The sequence below is a fragment of the Astatotilapia calliptera genome, chromosome 12, assembly GCF_900246225.1.
Source record: "Astatotilapia calliptera chromosome 12, fAstCal1.2, whole genome shotgun sequence".
Classification (NCBI taxonomy): Eukaryota; Metazoa; Chordata; class Actinopteri; order Cichliformes; family Cichlidae; genus Astatotilapia; species Astatotilapia calliptera.
In genome coordinates this window covers 36602813-36621955 of record NC_039313.1, presented here as the reverse complement: position 1 = coordinate 36621955, position 19143 = coordinate 36602813, and the positions used below count along the sequence as shown (strand labels likewise).

Sequence of the window (19143 nt, the reverse complement as noted above, 5' to 3'; positions counted from 1 at the left end):
CTGGCTCCTTTCGATGTGGAGGAGCAGTGGCTCTACTCTGAGCCCCTCCCAGATGGCTGAACTCCTCAACCTATCCCTAAGGGAGAGGCCAGCCACCCCTCTGAGGAAGCTCATTTCCACCGCTTGTATCCGCGATCTCGTTCTTTCTGTCACGAGACATGAGCCTTGCATGAGTTTCAAACACATCTTTCATTGGGAACTTTGGTCCTAACCTGTAATTCCAGTCCCCTTTTCCCCTGGATTCTGCTGGACATTACATTTTTAACCTTTTGCGTTTGGTTGTCTTTGGGAAACATATTGACCTGGAGATGATGAATTATATCAGATTTAACAAACAGATGATTACAAAGACACATTGCTGTGATGGCACCTACTTCACAGAAGGATCATCTGACATCTTTCATTATGTTGAAGATCCCAGCAACAGAAATGTCTACATACTCGAATAACTAGCACTCGAGAAGAGACGTTGCTGCAGCTTCTTCTTCTTTTAGGAGTGGCCACAGAGGATCATCCACCTCCTCCCATCACAGCATCCTCCTCTGCACATGTCCTACATCCATTAATCTTCTCTGAGACAGCTGCAACTAACACAAATACAGGGAGTGCAGAATTATTAGGCAAGTTGTATTTTTGAGGAATAATGTTATTATTGAACAACAACCATGTTCTCAATGAACCCAAAAAACTCATTAATATCAAAGCTGAATGTTTTTGGAAGTAGTTTTTAGTTTGTTTTTAGTTTTAGCTATTTTAGGGGGATATCTGTGTGTGCAGGTGACTATTACTGTGCATAATTATTAGGCAACTTAACAAAAAACAAATATATACCCATTTCAATTATTTATTTTTACCAGTGAAACCAATGTAACATCTCCACATTCACAAATATACATTTCTGACATTCAAAAACAAAACAAAAACAAATCAGCGACCAATATAGCCACCTTTCTTTGCAAGGACACTCAAAAGCCTGCCATCCATGGATTCTGTCAGTGTTTTGATCTGTTCACCATCAACATTGCGTGCAGCAGCAACCACAGCCTCCCAGACACTGTTCAGAGAGGTGTACTGTTTTCCCTCCTTGTAAATCTCACATTTGATGATGGACCACAGGTTCTCAATGGGGTTCAGATCAGGTGAACAAGGAGGCCATGTCATTAGTTTTTCTTCTTTTATACCCTTTCTTGCAGCCACGCTGTGGAGTACTTGGACGCGTGTGATGGAGCATTGTCCTGCATGAAAATCATGTTTTTCTTGAAGGATGCAGACTTCTTCCTGTACCACTGCTTGAAGAAGGTGTCTTCCAGAAACTGGCAGTAGGACTGGGAGTTGAGCTTGACTCCATCCTCAACCCGAAAAGGCCCCACAAGCTCATCTTTGATGATACCAGCCCAAACCAGTACTCCACCTCCACCTTGCTGGCGTCTGAGTCGGACTGGAGCTCTCTGCCCTTTACCAATCCAGCCACGGGCCCATCCATCTGGCCCATCAAGACTCACTCTCATTTCATCAGTCCATAAAACCTTAGAAAAACCAGTCTTGAGATATTTCTTGGCCCAGTCTTGACGTTTCAGCTTGTGTGTCTTGTTCAGTGGTGGTCGTCTTTCAGCCTTTCTTACCTTGGCCATGTCTCTGAGTATTGCACACCTTGTGCTTTTGGGCACTCCAGTGATGTTGCAGCTCTGAAATATGGCCAAACTGGTGGCAAGTGGCATCTTGGCAGCTGCACGCTTGACTTTTCTCAGTTCATGGGCAGTTATTTTGCGCCTTGGTTTTTCCACACGCTTCTTGCGACCCTGTTGACTATTTTGAATGAAACGCTTGATTGTTCGATGATCACGCTTCAGAAGCTTTGCAATTTTGAGACTGCTGCATCCCTCTGCAAGATATCTCACTATTTTTGACTTTTCTGAGCCTGTCAAGTCCTTCTTTTGACCCATTTTGCCAAAGGAAAGGACGTTGCCTAATAATTATGCACACCTGATATAGGGTGTTGATGTCATTAGACCACACCCCTTCTCATTACAGAGATGCACATCACCTAATATGCTTAATTGGTAGTAGGCTTTCGAGCCTATACAGCTTGGAGTGAGACAACATGTATGAAGAGGATGATGTGGACAAAATACTCATTTGCCTAATAACTCTGCACTCCCTGTACATCTCTGTAACACTCCTCGAGTTTAAAGCAGTTTGTCCATTGTTGCTGTTTCACCGTGTCTCTACAGGTGCAGGTGAAGGATCACATGGACAAGCCAGTGAGAGGTGTTCAGGTCAGTCTGGTGGAGAATGAGCTGTTCAGACAGGGGAGGGACCTCGAGGCCATGTCCTGCACCGGCAGCTCCACCAGCGAATCAAACGGCCTCACTTTCTTCATCTGCAACACACCTGGTGATGGAGTCAGGGCTGTTCTCAAGGTGGGCGTTGCAGGTGCTTTAGATGTGTGTGTCTCAGGGACAGGTAAAATTAGCCGTGCTGGATTTGTGAGCACGTGATCATGTGACTGTGTGACAATGACCAAAGAAAGAAGACAGGAAGTGTTGCTCAGATCTGTTTCCTGTGTGCTTCTTTAGTTTGTTTTTTACGTGTTGTTTCCTTGTTTTCTTATTTCATTTACTGTTTATTTATTTTGTTTGTATTTCGTTGTTTACTTTTTCCCGTCTTGTCTGCTTCTTCACTCGTTGTTGTTTATTTGTCTTTTAAATTTTAACTTCATGTCATGATGGTGTGGACTTATTGTTTAGTTGTGTACTTGTTGCTAACATCTCCCCTTGCTGTTGTTGACAGTTTCAGACGGATGACTCCACCCTCCCAGCAGCCAGTCAGAGCAGTCTGACTCTGACGGCGGTCGCTTATTACTCGCCAAACCAACGTTATCTCTACATCGACGCCCCGCTGATGGGTCCCGGCCTCCAGGTGGGACGACCACCGCGTCTCAGCGTGTACTCGGCCACGCCCTCCTACATTCCCATCACAACCATCAGCTACCTGGTGAGGAGAAGCTGCCACACGATGCTGCTGTTCCTGTTTGTATTATTTCTCACAACATTGTGCCGCGCTCCCTCAGGTGATCTCTAAAGGGAAGGTGGTGGATTTCGGCAGCCAGAAGGTTCTCTCCAACGCTGACAACAAACATAGCCTGAGCTTTCAAGTGACGCCCGCCATGGTGCCGTCCATCAGGGTGCTGGTCTACTACATCCTGTTTGGAGAGGGGACATCCGAGCTGGTGGCCGACTCCGTGTGGCTGGCCGTCGAAGACAGATGCATCAGCGGGCTCCAGGTACAACATCACACAACAGCCTGTGGTTTGTCGCTCCAGAGTCTGGTGTAATGATGTGTTCAAACGGACGTCAAGGAAGGTAAACACGCCTGGAATAAGACCGACACGAGGTTTCAGGGGGGCAGGGAGGTGCTGCAGGTGTGAAATGGGGGTCACGCTTCTTCATATCCAACAGGAACCAAAAACCCAAGAAAACCTGAAGCTCCGGACCTGTAATCCAAGAGTCGAACCTCGGGATGACTTAAAGCTAATAGACCAGTGCAAGCCTAATCCTGAGTGCAATCCTGAGACCAGTTTGCTTGCTGTGAGACCGCACAGCATGGGCATCAGTGTGGTGTTAGCTGTTAGCTGATGGTTGATGCCTGGTGGCTCAAACCCTGCCTGCACCTTCAACTTCTGTGTGTCTGAGCCCAGGACAGAACAGCCTCTCAGCACTAGAGCAGTTAACGCTTCAAAATACCAGAGAGAAACAGAAATCTCTGTGCTGGATAACCTCACTGGAAGTGAAAAACCAGGGCCCCCTCCTGAATCTGGACCCCAGAGTAGAGGTTGGTGGGCAGGGCTGAATTCAGAGGGCTGAATACCTGCCATGATCCCGTCTCTGTGGAGTCGCCACCCACAGGGACAGGCTGGGTGGAAGATGTGTTGACCCTTAACATTACAGATGTGGTTTCTGGGATGTGGACTGTGACCTCACTGGTCAGGAAGGAGGTGTTCTGGGCTCTGATGCCTCTGCACAGGCCCAGATCCCTCTGGAGAGGTTATTTGTATATCTTATCTGGCCTTGGAGCACATCGTGATCCCAGAGGAGAAGCTGGAAAGTGTCTGTAGAGCGGAGGATGCCTGGAGTACCCGCTTATCCAAAGTCACCATGGCTGTCTTTGGATAAGCGGGAGAAACCTGATGGATAGTTAGGACTTCATAAAAACCAGAAAAGGTTCTGTGTCAGTGTTGTCGCGTATGTTTGTGCACTTCCTGCAAGCTTCTGGTCAGCACATTGAACATCGCTGATCCTTTGTGTGTGTGTGTGTGTGTGTGTGTGTGTGTGTGTGTGTGTGTGTGTGTGTGTGGTAGACTGACATGTCTCTGGGTGAGCAGTACTACAAGCCCAAGGAACAACTCCAGCTGGATGTGAGGGCCAATCAGGATGGCCTGGTGGCGCTGTCTGCTGTCGACGCCGCCATCTTTACCCTACGGCCCAACTACCGAGACCCTGTTTCCATGGTAACACCAAAATCATACCGTTTTATCCGAGGCAGTTTGCTTCGGTTTGTCATTAAAAACAGACACAACAACAAACTGATGGCCCTTTATGTCGACTCTGACTTTAAGGGACGATATTTCAATTTCCACGTGTTGACAACTGACAGAATGAACTTTGACCCGCAGGTTCTTCGTCACATCGAGCAGAGCGACCTGGGCTGCGGTGGAGGCGGCGGTAAAGACAGCGCAGATGTTTTCCGTCTGGCCGGCCTCACCTTCATCACCAACGCCAACACGGCCCCCTCGACCAGCAGTACGTCAGTCAGTAAATGAGTGAAGGGAGACGCTGCGGTTAAAGTGCTGCATGGCTCACTCGTGCTTTGGTTATGGTGTTTCAGATGAGGCGTGCACAGCTGTCGTGCGTGCAAAGCGAGCTCTGACCGAACCGGAGAAAAAGGCAAAAGGTGAGACTGCAGCAGCATGTTTCCTTTCTGTTCCATGTTGTCCCGTCAATCTGCTCATTTGAGCATCACGTTGGTTGGTGTGACTCAAACACAGCATAATCACACTCCGCAGAGAATACATGGCAAAAATTGTGTCTGATTAAAGTTTGACTGCCCTGCATCAGCCTGGCGACCTGTCCAGGGTGGACCCCGTCTCTCACAGTACGGTAGCTGTAATAGGCTCCACCCACTGACAAGGATAAGCAGAAATCTCTGACATTTCACTTCTTCACATCCAACAAGTGACCAGCGACCAGGGTCGCAGGGGCAGCAGCCCAAGCAGAGAAGCCCAGACCTCCCTCTCCCCAGCCACCTACTGACTCCAGCGTGTCCGGGGTCTGCCCCGGGGCCTCACCCAGGAGGCATCCTTGTCAGATGCCCGAACCACCTCAGCTGGCTCTAGTTTGAGTCACTCCCGGATGGCTGAACTTCTCACCCTGTCTCTAAGGGAGAGGCCATGATCTCGTTCTTTCAGTCACTGCCATTTAACCCATCTTATCCTGATCAGTAGACAAAGCCACTGTCCAGCACCCAGTGACCACCATTTATATATAAGTATGTAATTTAGCTGAATTGAATTTAAGAGTCTAAGATTTTCAGGGCCGAGTACAATAACCTCAGTTTGATCTGAATTAAGAAGCAGAAAGTTAGCGGCCATCCAGGTCTTTATGTCTTTAAGACATTCCTGCAGTTTAACTCATTGGTGTGTGTTATCTGGCTTCATGGACAGATAGAGCTGGGTGTCATCTGCATAGCAGTGTAAATGTATGCTATGTCTTCTAATGATGCTGCCTAAGGGAAGCATGTATAATGTAAACAGAATTGGTCCTAGCACTGAACCCTGTGGAACTCCATAATTAACCTCAGTGTGTGAAGAGGACTCTCCATTTACATGCACAAACTGGAGTCTATTAGATAGATATGTGTTTAACACACACACCTTCACCTGTGTGTTTTGCTGACATGTTTGTAATGATGGGGGATAAATCAGTGGTGGATGTAAAGTAAAGTGTGTCCTTCTGTCTGTCTAGCGGCAAGATATGGTAAATTCAAAGTGTGCTGTGAAAATGGGATGAAGCGTGCTCCAACGTATAGAAGCTGCCTTGATGAAGCTAAGGTATTTGTCCACAAGAACAGGAAGTTCTTCCAACCTGAGACAGCAAGTCAACGCTGCGTAACGGTCTACCAAGAATGCTGTGAGCATCTCCTGAGGAGCATCGACCAAGGCAGCGTCATTGCACGTAATGGTCAGTGTGGACTTTTCTGTTTACAGCATCACACTCTGATGATACCAACGTAACAGCAGGAGCTCATTTCTGTGCTATTACAATCCACTGCTGCTCTACCTGTTCAGCACATATTCACTTCATAGCTGAATTACCTGTTAGCAGCTCCTGTATGCTGATACAGACAGCTGTTCTCTGACTGGTTTATAGAGTTTATTATGATGTCAGAGCAGGTGTAAGTCAATGTGTGTTGCACTCTTGTTTGTGTACAGAAATGGGTGCAGACTTTGACCTCGCTCCTTCTCTGGTGCGGAGCTACTTTCCAGAGAGCTGGATGTGGGAGGTGCAGCGCATCAGGTGACATCAAACACACCTCAGGAACAAAATCGATTAAAGTACTCTGCTCAGTCCCAGCTCCGTAGTTCTGTTCTCTACCAGAGCAGCTTTGCAGGATTCACAGTTAGAAATAATGCGTATTTATCTGATACTGGGCCTCAGTGCAACCCTCAGACCATCCTGTCTGAAACAAGCTGTTTTAGCTCCACCCCCTTCAAACTAATGCTCTTCTGATTGGCTGTCCCCCATAAACACGTCTGTACTACTAAAAGATGGGGCTTCTGAGATGACAATCTGAGCTTTCAAAGTGATGCAGCTCAGCAGGAAACATTCTTCTAAGACAGCTCCATTCCTTTTTTCCACTTATCCAACTCAGGGTCACAGAGGGGTGGAGCCTATCCCAGCTGTTATAGAGCAAGAAGCAGGGTAAACCCTAGACAGGTCAGCAGTCTGTTTCATGGCTAACATAGAGAGGAAAACAACCACTCACAGTCAGTTTTAAATCACCGGTAAATGTAATGTGAGTGGGAGGAAGCAGGCATGAGGAGAACATGCCAACTCCACACAGAGAGTGGATTCAAACCAGGACGTCTTACAGGTGATAGCACTGAATGCATTGAATCTGCACTACCAGTCAGAACTCTGGACACACCTTCTCATTTAGTGGGCTTTCTTCATTGGTGCTACTTTCCACATTGTAGATACAAACTGAAGACATCTGGGATCATGTAGCAGCAGCTCAGATCAGGGCCCAGACAGATGCCACACAGAGCTCCAGTAGCAGACACATCTGTACATGTTCAGAGGAGACTGTGTGAATCAGACCTTTATGGTCAAACAGCTGCTGAGAAACCACGACTAAGATAAAGCAACAAGAAGAGATTTGTTTGGACCAAGAAACACAACAAATGGACATCAGACCATCTGTGCTTTGGTCTGATGAGTCCAAACCTGAGATCTTTGGTTCCACCTGCCGTGTCTTTGGGGAGAAAAGGTGAACGATGGTCTCCACGTGCATGTTCCCACTGTGAAGCATGGAGGAGGGGGTGTGATGGTGACACTGTTGGGGATTTCTTCCAAACTGAAGGCACACTGACCCAGCATGGCCACCACAGCATCCTGCAGCGACATGCCGTCCCATCATTTATTCTCCAACAGGACCCCAAACACACCTCCAGGCTGTGTGAGGACCAAGAAGGAGAGCGATGGAGGCCTGGCCTCCACAGTCACCTGACCTGAACCCAGTGGAGATGGTTTGGGATGAGATGGAGCGCAGAGTGAAGGCAAAGGCCCGACAAACGCTCAGCATCTCTGAACTCCTTCAAGACTGTTGGAAACCATTTCAGGAGACGACCTCATGAAGCTCGTGGAGAGAAGGCCAAGAGTGAGCGAAGCAGGAATCGAAGCAGAGGGTGGATATAAAACATGTTTGGGTTTACTTCATAATTCCACGTTTTCATTCAGTTTGATGCCTTCAGTGAGAATTTACACTGTAAACAGTGATGAAAGAAAAACCATTAAATGTGAAGCTGTGTCCAAACAGAACATGTCCCAGAAGTTCTGTTGAAAATACTGTTTGAGAGCTAATCCATGCCTGGCAAGTCAGACATTCATTTCCTTTAACTAAGGTTTACACATGGTCCCAACAATGATGGCAGCTTTAATGCTCCAGGCAGCACAGCTGGTTACAGATCCGCCTCCCTGTCTTTAGGGACTGTTGTGACTGTCCTTGTGTTTCCTGTCATTAGTTCAGGGCGGCTGGCGGTCAGCAGGACTCTGCCGGACTCTCTCACCACGTGGCAGATAAAGGCCGTCGGCATGTTCAAGAACGGCGAGTTTCTTTCATTTATTCCTTTTTAAGCGTGCCTTGCTCTTCAGTTTTCTGCCCCTCAGTATGCAGGGATAAGTAAAGTCGGATGGTTCCCGTTTGTCCGACAGGTATGTGCGTGGCAGATCCCGTCCAAGTGTCGGTCCGTCTGCCGCTCAGCGTGGACATCCCGCTGCCCTATCAGGTGGTCAGAGGAGAGCAGCTGGAGCTGAAGGGGTCCGTGTACAACCAGCTGCTCGACCACGTTAGGGTACACAACACACACCACCCAACTACATATCCCATGATCCTTTGCCATGCATCCCTGTAGGGTTTGGATGGGGTAGCTGTGGCTTCAGTGATGAAGAATCTTCTGTTCTGTCCGTCTTCACCCTCAGTACTGCGTGACGCTGACAGTCGGCCCGGCGATCTGCCTGCTCAAGTCTCAGCCTGTGATTGGGCAGGCAGGGCTTCGCTCTACAGCATGCGAATGGAACGAGATACCAGGAAAAGGGGTGGGACCAGTGACCTTCACCCTGCTGGGACTGGAACCTGGAGAGCACACCCTGACCTTCACCCTGAAAACACCCTACAGTCGGGCAGACATCGTGGAGAAGAAGCTGCGAGTGGTGGTACGTACGGACGGACTGTCTCAGGAGTATGAAAATGAACAGAAACACAAATGCTAATAATCACATTAGCAGAGCCACGCTCTCGCCAACCTGCTGCTAACAGCGTTTCCAGTCTAAAGACTGAAACCAGACTTCTGTCTGTAAAATGATGCTAATCTCGGTTGTGTTTCCAGCCTGAAGGAGTGAGGCGGGAGGTGAGCTCTGGAGGAAGACTCGACCCACAGGGAGTGTATGGTGCGTAGGCTCTGCTCTGTGAAGCTCTGCTCCACCTAAAGTGCTTGCTGATGTCAGTCTGTCTCGGGCTGTTTGTGGCCCTGCAGGCTCAGAGAAGAGGACAGTGGAGCTGAAGAACCAAGTGCCGAGCAACATGGTTCCCAACACGGATGTGGAGAGGATGCTGACAATCAATGGTAACAAGTGGAACGCATTTCTCGCTGCACAGTTGCATGTCAAACAAAATCATGTTTGTTCTGTGTACCAGGCGAGGTGCTGGGGGAAGTCCTGTCAGTGGGGCACAACCCCGAAGGCTTCCGGCAGCTCATCAGCCTGCCGGTTGGATCAGCGGAGGTGGAGCTCGGCGGCCTCCTCCCCCTCATCCAGCTGTTTCAGTACCTGGAAGCATCAGGCAGCTGGAACGTGCTGGGAGAAGACATCCAGAAGAGCGCAGCTAACATGAAGAGGAAGATCAGGGAGGGTGAGGAGGCACTGAAGAGGCCCCGATGGTAGCACAGAGGGTTAACAGTTCATTTACTGTGTGTGTGTGTGTGTGTGTGTGTGTGTGTGTGTGTGTGTGTGTGTGTGTGTGCGCGTAGGCCTCGTCAGCATCAGTTCATTCAGACTTGGAGACTCGAGCTACAGCATGTGGAGGAATAGAGAGCCCAGCACCTGGTAGGTAAACATCAAAGCCTCGGGAGCAGTGTCCTCCTCACCTGTCTGCAGGTGAGACAGAATGGACCTGTGGTTTTATGACAGGGTGGTCAGCCATCTCACAGGATCACACTTGTAATGGAGTATTTGAGTTTAACAGCATAGCTTCCTAAAATAAAAGAAACACATGAACACATTCAGGTGAGATGTTTTGCTGTAGTACAGCCCAGACTGGCTTTTATCAAACGTGAGCGCGTGGATCTGCACGGGTTCCTCCTTGTGCTTTTGGTGCCATCTGCTGGTTGGTCCTGAGAATGACACCATGGTACTTCTGTCCCTCTGTGCTGTCTGTCAGGATCACGGCCCTGGTGGTGAGGGCTCTGGCTGCGGCGGAACCTGTGGTCTCCGTGAACCATCAGACTCTCTCAGAGTCTCTGACCTGGCTGATGTTCAAGGCTCAGCAGCCGGACGGGTCCTTCACTGAGGAGTCCCCCTACAAATCCAACAGAATTTTGGTCTCTGCCTCCGCTTATTCCATTTCTTCTTCTGTTCTCACTTGAATGTTTCTTGTGGTGAGACAGAGCTTTGTTAATTTTGTGTATTGTGATTGGCTGCAGGCTGAGGGGACAGATCCAGTGGACCAATCAGTGTATCTGACAGCCTTTACACTGATTGCTCTACACAAAGCAACAAAGATTAGAGACCGGATCCTGCAGCTTCAGGTGAGACCACACCTCCTCGTCTCATCACTCAACACATCAGCCTACCTGAGCGCTAAACAAATACTGAAGAAGCTGCTCATAAACTGTCCTGCTTTCAGATCCACGAGGACAGTATTAGTTCTGCCGTAGCTTACATTTCCCAGCATGCCCTCAGTGTGAAGAGTGTTTACGTACGTGCAGTGGCGACCTATGCGCTGACCCTTCATGACCCCAACAGCATGATATCCTTCCAGCTCATCAGCAGCCTGGAGAAGCTGGCACGGCAAAAAGGTGTGTGGTTTTTTTTGTTTCCTTCTTTCTGATTGGCTCTCTGTTTGCTGAATGGCAGTTTTTTGAGTTACTGTTTGATTGTGTGATGGATTTGTTATAAACCACTCAAAGAATCCCTGATAATATTCAAAAGTCAGTGTGCTTCTTTTCCTTTACATTGATTTCGGGATTTTAAAGTTTATGGCATTAATACATCAGTAAGAAGAAAGGCAGAAAACAGTCACTGACGTGTATCACATCCTTCCACTGGTCATGCTCCATCCATCACTAATGCCTCGTTTCCAACACCAGCTCAACTCTACTGGCTTTTGGTTGTTTTGCATTAAAGTTGAGTACCACGTCAGTCTGGGTGGAGTCCAGTAAGTAGGTTTCTCACTCTGCTGGGTTTCAAACAGTTCAGGTTGTATTCTCAGTCTCATGACTCATCAAGTGACATCACTGCCTGGCCAATCAGTGGCATGCAGCCTGCTGACATGACATTTTCAGATCGAGTAGTACCTGGTACTAAAAAGTAACAGGTACTACTAGTTTATGAAAACCCCTAAAAATGTCGCGCTGAGTAGGTGTCAGTAGAATAGAGGCTTAAGATTCAGGAAATTAAACTTGTTTTTGTGTTTTTGTTCAGGTAATCCTGCTGTACTCAGGTACTGGCAGGAGGCCAGTGTGACATCTGACTGGCTGAAGCCCGACCAATCTAGCGGTGTGACGGTGGAGATGACGGCGTACGTCCTACTGACTATGCTGGTTAAGGTGCTGTGACTTCCTGCTGATATGGGGGTGTGTTTCTGTAGTTCTCCTCTCTACCTGTAGGGGGCGTGTTTCTGTAGTTCTCCTCTCTGCCTGTAGGGGGTGTGTTTCTGTAGTTCCCCTCTCTGCCTGTAGGGGCGTGTTTCTGTAGTTCTCCTCTCTCCCTGTAGGGGGCGTGTTTCTGTAGTTTTCCTCTCTCCCTGTAGGGGGCGTGTTTCTGTAGTTTTCCTCTCTCCCTGTAGGGGGCGTGTTTCTGTAGTTCCCCTCTCTGCCTGTAGGGGGCGTGTTTCTGTACTTCCCCTCTCTGCCTGTAGGGGGCGTGTTTCTGTAGTTCCCCTCTCTGCCTGTAGGGGGCGTGTTTCTGTAGTTTTCCTCTCTCCCTGTAGGGGGCGTGTTTCTGTAGTTCCCCTCTCTCCCTGTAGGGGGCGTGTTTCTGTAGTTTTCCTCTCTCCCTGTAGGGGGCGTGTTTCTGTAGTTCCCATCTCTGCCTGTAGGGGGCGTGTTTCTGTAGTTTTCCTCTCTCCCTGTAGGGGGCGTGTTTCTGTAGTTCCCCTCTCTCCCTGTAGGGGGCGTGTTTCTGTAGTTCCCATCTCTGCCTGTAGGGGGTGTGTTTCTGTAGTTCCCCTCTCTCCCTGTAGGGGGTGTGTTTCTGTAGTTCCCCTCTCTGCCTGTAGGGGGCGTGTTTCTGTAGTTTTCCTCTCTCCCTGTAAGGGGCGTGTTTCTGTAGTTCCCCTCTCTGCCTGTAGGGGCGTCTTTCTGTAGTTCTCCTCTCTGCCTGTAGGGGGCGTGTTTCTGTAGTTTTCCTCTCTGCCTGTAGGGGGCGTGTTTCTGTAGTTCCCCTCTCTGCCTGTAGGGGGCGTGTTTCTGTAGTTTTCCTCTCTGCCTGTAGGGGGCGTGTTTCTGTAGTTCCCCTCTCTGCCTGTAGGGGGCGTGTTTCTGTAGTTCTCCTCTCTGCCTGTAGGGGGCGTGTTTCTGTAGTTTTCCTCTCTCCCTGTAGGGGGCGTGTTTCTGTAGTTCCCCTCTCTGCCTGTAGGGGCGTCTTTCTGTAGTTCTCCTCTCTGCCTGTAGGGGCGTGTTTCTGTAGTTCTCCTCTCTGCCTGTAGGGGGCGTGTTTCTGTAGTTCCCTTCTCTGCCTGTAGGGGGCGTGTTTCTGTAGTTCTCCTCTCTGCCTGTAGGGGGCGTGTTTCTGTGGTTCCCTTCTCTGCCTGTAGGGGGCATGTTTCTGTAGTTCTCCTCTCTGCCTGTAGGGGGCGTGTTTCTGTAGTTTTCCTCTCTGCCTGTAGGGGGCGTGTTTCTGTAGTTCTCCTCTCTGCCTGTAGGGGGCGTGTTTCTGTAGTTCTCCTCTCTGCCTGTAGGGGGCGTGTTTCTGTAGTTCTCCTCTCTGCCTGTAGGGGGCGTGTTTCTGTAGTTTTCCTCTCTGCCTGTAGGGGGCGTGTTTCTGTAGTTCTCCTCTCTGCCTGTAGGGGGCGTGTTTCTGTAGTTCTCCTCTCTGCCTGTAGGGGGCGTGTTTCTGTAGTTTTCCTCTCTGCCTGTAGGGGGCGTGTTTCTGTAGTTCTCCTCTCTGCCTGTAGGGGGCGTGTTTCTGTGGTTCCCTTCTCTGCCTGTAGGGGGCGTGTTTCTGTAGTTCTCCTCTCTGCCTGTAGGGGGCGTGTTTCTGTAGTTCTCCTCTCTGCCTGTAGGGGGCGTGTTTCTGTAGTTCCCTTCTCTGCCTGTAGGGGGCGTGTTTCTGTAGTTCTCCTCTCTGCCTGTAGGGGGCGTGTTTCTGTAGTTCTCCTCTCTGCCTGTAGGGGGCGTGTTTCTGTAGTTCTCTCTGCCTGTAGGGGGCGTGTTTCTGTAGTTCTCTCTGCCTGTAGGGGGCGTGTTTCTGTAGTTCCCCTCTCTGCCTGTAGGGGCGTGTTTCTGTAGTTCTCCTCTCTGCCTGTAGGGGGCGTGTTTCTGTAGTTTTCCTCTCTCCCTGTAGGGGGCGTGTTTCTGTAGTTCCCATCTCTGCCTGTAGGGGGCGTGTTTCTGTAGTTTTCCTCTCTCCCTGTAGGGGGCGTGTTTCTGTAGTTCCCCTCTCTCCCTGTAGGGGGCGTGTTTCTGTAGTTCCCATCTCTGCCTGTAGGGGGTGTGTTTCTGTAGTTCCCCTCTCTCCCTGTAGGGGGTGTGTTTCTGTAGTTCCCCTCTCTGCCTGTAGGGGGCGTGTTTCTGTAGTTTTCCTCTCTCCCTGTAAGGGGCGTGTTTCTGTAGTTCCCCTCTCTGCCTGTAGGGGCGTCTTTCTGTAGTTTTCCTCTCTGCCTGTAGGGGGCGTGTTTCTGTAGTTTTCCTCTCTGCCTGTAGGGGGCGTGTTTCTGTAGTTCTCCTCTCTGCCTGTAGGGGGCGTGTTTCTGTGGTTCCCTTCTCTGCCTGTAGGGGGCGTGTTTCTGTAGTTCTCCTCTCTGCCTGTAGGGGGCGTGTTTCTGTAGTTCTCCTCTCTGCCTGTAGGGGGTGTGTTTCTGTAGTTCCCCTCTCTGCCTGTAGGGGGCGTGTTTCTGTAGTTTTCCTCTCTCCCTGTAAGGGGCGTGTTTCTGTAGTTCCCCTCTCTGCCTGTAGGGGCGTCTTTCTGTAGTTCTCCTCTCTGCCTGTAGGGGGCGTGTTTCTGTAGTTTTCCTCTCTGCCTGTAGGGGGCGTGTTTCTGTAGTTCCCCTCTCTGCCTGTAGGGGGCGTGTTTCTGTAGTTTTCCTCTCTGCCTGTAGGGGGCGTGTTTCTGTAGTTCCCCTCTCTGCCTGTAGGGGGCGTGTTTCTGTAGTTCTCCTCTCTGCCTGTAGGGGGCGTGTTTCTGTAGTTTTCCTCTCTCCCTGTAGGGGGCGTGTTTCTGTAGTTCCCCTCTCTGCCTGTAGGGGCGTCTTTCTGTAGTTCTCCTCTCTGCCTGTAGGGGCGTGTTTCTGTAGTTCCCATCTCTGCCTGTAGGGGGCGTGTTTCTGTAGTTCCCTTCTCTGCCTGTAGGGGGCGTGTTTCTGTAGTTCTCCTCTCTGCCTGTAGGGGGCGTGTTTCTGTAGTTCTCCTCTCTGCCTGTAGGGGGCGTGTTTCTGTAGTTCCCCTCTCTGCCTGTAGGGGGCGTGTTTCTGTAGTTCTCCTCTCTGCCTGTAGGGGGCGTGTTTCTGTAGTTCTCTCTGCCTGTAGGGGGCGTGTTTCTGTAGTTCCCCTCTCTGCCTGTAGGGGCGTGTTTCTGTAGTTCTCCTCTCTGCCTGTAGGGGGCGTGTTTCTGTAGTTCTCCTCTCTGCCTGTAGGGGGCGTGTTTCTGTAGTTTTCCTCTCTGCCTGTAGGGGGCGTGTTTCTGTAGTTCCCCTCTCTGCCTGTAGGGGGCGTGTTTCTGTAGTTCCCCTCTCTGCCTGTAGGGGGCGTGTTTCTGTAGTTCTCCTCTCTGCCTGTAGGGGGCGTGTTTCTGTAGTTCTCTCTGCCTGTAGGGGGCGTGTTTCTGTAGTTCCCCTCTCTGCCTGTAGGGGCGTGTTTCTGTAGTTCTCCTCTCTGCCTGTAGGGGGCGTGTTTCTGTAGTTCTCCTCTCTGCCTGTAGGGGGCGTGTTTCTGTAGTTTTCCTCTCTGCCTGTAGGGGGCGTGTTTCTGTAGTTCCCTTCTCTGCCTGTAGGGGGCGTGTTTCTGTAGTTCTCCTCTCTGCCTGTAGGGGGCGTGTTTCTGTAGTTCTCCTCTCTGCCTGTAGGGGGCGTGTTTCTGTAGTTCCCTTCTCTGCCTGTAGGGGGCGTGTTTCTGTAGTTCTCCTCTCTGCCTGTAGGGGGGCGTGTTTCTGTAGTTCTCCTCTCTGCCTGTAGGGGGCGTGTTTCTGTAGTTCCCTTCTCTGCCTGTAGGGGGCGTGTTTCTGTAGTTCTCCTCTCTGCCTGTAGGGGGCGTGTTTCTGTAGTTCTCCTGTCTGCCTGTAGGGGGCGTGTTTCTGTAGTTCCCTTCTCTGCCTGTAGGGGACGTGTTTCTGTAGTTCTCCTCTCTGCCTGTAGGGGGCGTGTTTCTGTAGTTCCCCTCACATTTTAAAATAATGTTGTTTTTTAAGGGGAGGATCTCATATGCGAAACCCATCCTGTCCTGGCTGACCCAGGATCAGCACTACGGTGAAGGTTTCTACTCTGTGCAGGTAAATACACCCCAAACTCGGCCTGCCACCTTAAACCCCTCTCTGTTAACCTCTTTTGCGCTTCTTGTTGACCTTTGACCTCCCTCAGGACACCTTCTTGACTCTGGAGACATTAACGGAGTACAGCAGAGTTGTCTCTCGAGCCGCCCTCAGTCAGGACATCAGCATCCGCTACAGAACAAAAGGAATTCTGGGACAAATCCAGCTGAGCCAGAGTCGACCCGTGGCCTCACCCTTCCAGGTGAGAACGGCTCAGTGCAGCGAGGTCAGGTGCAGCTCCAGGTCAACAGTAACCTTTTTGTTTTCCTTCCCAGGTAACAAAGAATGATGACATCACCGTGTCCACAGGTTATGGTCGCGGCGTGTCCAATGTGAAGGTGGGTGTGGGTTAATTCACCTGAAGCCATGTGGGCAAAATCGGCTCTAACGTTCCCCGATCTGTCTGCAGATGAAGACGGTGTACTATCAGACCGTGGCGTCCGCACAGGCCACGTGTAACTTTGACCTCACGATTGAGGTGGTCACTCCTGAAACCAGTGAGTATCTCACCTGGATGTACAGGTGTATGTGAAAGATCACAGCCACAGCACACTTTCAAACTCCACAAACAGATTTCACACCACACTCAAAACATGAGATGAAGATGGTAGCTGTTTTGGTTAGTGCGAACAAACTGCTTCCAATTTTACAGTTGGTCCATCACAGGTCACCAGGTCTCTCAATTCCTGTTGTTCTTCTCCAAGATGGTATCCATAACCACAGTCTTACTCACAGCCCTGCCCATCGTCTATCATGTCGGACAGCCTTGTGGGATTTTCAACAGCTGTAGCTGCTTCTTGTACTTCGATAAGCCGGCTCCAATCAGCCAGAACTCTGTTATCGTGGTTCCGAATTGGTCGATGTCGTTCAATGTCCTCCATTGAGAGCGTCACCAGACACACGACGCAACTGACCATCGAGTATCCGGCAGCAAACGTCTCCGCAGGACAGTCGGGCTCTCCCAAGCCCAGGAGGGTGTCAGTTTCGTCAAGGGACGAGTTGATCAAATCCATAATTCTTCTTTATGTTTTTAGAGAACAAGTCTGGGAGACTGTCTGAGGGTTAGAGAATAAGCGAGACTATACAAAAGACATGAGAAGCCAAGCAGGAAAGATGAGGGAGAAGGAGAAAGTGCGACCGCCTCCCTCAAGAGCCAAGACTTTTTCCTCTTTTAAACCAAACTTTGAACATTAAACTCTTTCGCGCGTCCTCCTTCTTTGTCTTCATGCTCAATCATCCAGGTAAGTAAATCCCAAAAGGTTGATTCTGTTCATTGATTTTACACTTCCTGTCTCACTACAGTGAGGTTTATTCATTTATTTTCTATTCTGTACTTCTGTTCAAAACAGAGACAGTGCTCCAGCTGTTTACCTGCAGCAGCAGCTGCCTGTCACCAGATTAAATGTCTTCTTTCTCCTCCTCAGATCCAAGATTACGAACTCCTACCCTGGTGGCCTGTGTAAAGTAAGAGCACTGCATGATTGTCTTTCTCGCTCACTGAAACGCTTGCATGCATGAAGGCTAACTCACAGCATGGATCCCTGCTGCAAAAGCAGTCACACATGTAACTACAGAGGGTGACGTCACTGGGTTGGTTGTGGTTAACAGACTTTCAGTAGTTTATGTTACCTAACCTAACTAGTGACAGAATCCATAGCTGAGAGGAAAATAAGGACACTCAAACTAAAAATCTGTCAAGAAGCGCTGCGTGGCAGGTACTCCGTCTCGAGGGATGAACTCAAAATCACAGCTTTATTTGCTGGCACGGGAAAACGAGCATACAAAGCAAACTAAACTAAACTAAACTAAACTAAACTAAACTCACAGGGAAACACAGGGCGAGCCACACAGCACGAGGGCCGATGCGACACTGACACAGCCAGTGTTGGGGAGTAACGGAATACATGTACCGCCGTTACGTATTTAAAATACAAAATATGAGTAACTGTATTCCGTTACAGTTACCGTTTAAAAAGGTGGTATTTAGAATACAGTTACTTTGTTGAAATAAATAGATTACACGGCGGTACTTTCCTGTTTCATATTGTCGCGGGTCAGGACTGTTTGGGTTTTGTTTGACAGCTACGTTCTGTTGTTCCAGGTGGCAGCGTTACGGTTGCCATGGTTACAGGGCGACGCTCTCTCTCTCTCTGCGACTGTGTGTTTCCTGGGTGAGAGAGCGCCTTTTCGTTGTTGTTGTTGTTGTGCTAAGCTAACAGGCAGAATGCTACAAGCATAGCTCTAAAGAATGTAGCATCATGGGCAGTGTAGTCCGTGCTGCAGGGAGAATGGACTGCCATACACGTTATGTGTCTGTGAGCGCGAGGAGGGAGAAAAAGGGGAGTGGAAAGGTACGAGTTATCATCGAGGAAAAACGGGAGCTGGAAGCAGTGTTGCCAACTTAGCGACTTTGTCGCTATATTTAGCGAGTTTTCAGACCCCTTAGCGACTTTTTGTCTAAAAAAAGTCGCTAAAAAAAGACGTGAAAGCGCGTATCTCTTTTACTCTCAACAAGCAGCGGGTGCTGTAACGCAGTCAGTTCTTCTTTTACTCTTTTACTCTTATGCTGTTTTGTGGATCACAAGGTTTAAAACTACTTATAAACACACGCACAAAGTAACTCCACCAGAGCGCCTATTTCGGGTCACTTGCCGGTCCAAGCCCGGGTAAAGGAGCAGGGTTGGAATTTAATTTGCAGTTCTAAATAAACTCTAAATGCATTTAGGACGTTTTTTACTCACTTTATGTCTCTTCCACGATGTTATTTCTCTCTCCAACAGCATAGGTTACAATTAGATTAGCATGACCAATTATGCAAATTAGACGATGACATCATTTAGCGACTTTTAGGACAGCCAATAGCGATTTTCCTTACTGAGGAGTTGGCAACACTGGCTGGAAGCATGTAAATATAATAATAACCACTGCAGCCAAGAAGAGAGCCTGACGAGCCCAGTTGTAAGTAAGCTGTTAAGACTCGACTGTACACCGTGTTCCTGTTTTCCTCCGAAACAATAAGTTCTGTTGGAGCAGCCTTTCAACGCCTCTCTCTGTCTCTCGCAAGAAAAGTTGACCCACACAACAAAGTAAAGCTATTTTTCGGCTACGAGCCGACAGGGACCCCACCGTATTAGTCAGAGGTCCCTTTACTACAGTTCGGAGTCGCGGACCTTCAGTAATAGTAATAAATCACACAGCAATAGTACATTCATGTTGTTGTAAAAAGCATGATAATATATTAAGTAATCCAAAGTATTCAGAATACGTTACTGTCATTGAGTAACGTAACGGAATAGGTTACAGAATACATTTTGGGGCATGTATTCTGTATTCTGTAATGGAATACATTTTAAAAGTAACCTTCCCAACACTGCACAGAGAAACACAGGGCTTAAATACACTGGGGAAT

The 19143-nt window shown here is 49.2% G+C and overlaps 1 protein-coding gene across 1 annotated transcript in view; it reads left to right on the top strand.

Annotated features, from left to right (window-relative positions):
• Positions 1 to 19143, top strand: part of c5 (complement component 5) — a 39005-nt gene that overhangs the window by 11157 nt on the left and 8705 nt on the right. Inside the window, exons 11-34 of the mRNA XM_026186397.1 lie at positions 2232 to 2420; positions 2791 to 2994; positions 3071 to 3283; positions 4358 to 4507; positions 4673 to 4799; positions 4885 to 4950; positions 6021 to 6236; positions 6488 to 6572; positions 8300 to 8382; positions 8490 to 8629; positions 8757 to 8990; positions 9164 to 9224; positions 9311 to 9400; positions 9472 to 9684; positions 9803 to 9878; positions 10213 to 10372; positions 10475 to 10579; positions 10678 to 10849; positions 11475 to 11599; positions 15615 to 15695; positions 15784 to 15936; positions 16010 to 16072; positions 16144 to 16231; positions 17159 to 17198. Of these exons, the coding sequence (XP_026042182.1) occupies positions 2232 to 2420; positions 2791 to 2994; positions 3071 to 3283; positions 4358 to 4507; positions 4673 to 4799; positions 4885 to 4950; positions 6021 to 6236; positions 6488 to 6572; positions 8300 to 8382; positions 8490 to 8629; positions 8757 to 8990; positions 9164 to 9224; positions 9311 to 9400; positions 9472 to 9684; positions 9803 to 9878; positions 10213 to 10372; positions 10475 to 10579; positions 10678 to 10849; positions 11475 to 11599; positions 15615 to 15695; positions 15784 to 15936; positions 16010 to 16072; positions 16144 to 16231; positions 17159 to 17198 (3134 nt within the window). The remainder of the gene's footprint in view (positions 1 to 2231; positions 2421 to 2790; positions 2995 to 3070; positions 3284 to 4357; positions 4508 to 4672; positions 4800 to 4884; positions 4951 to 6020; positions 6237 to 6487; positions 6573 to 8299; positions 8383 to 8489; positions 8630 to 8756; positions 8991 to 9163; positions 9225 to 9310; positions 9401 to 9471; positions 9685 to 9802; positions 9879 to 10212; positions 10373 to 10474; positions 10580 to 10677; positions 10850 to 11474; positions 11600 to 15614; positions 15696 to 15783; positions 15937 to 16009; positions 16073 to 16143; positions 16232 to 17158; positions 17199 to 19143) is intronic.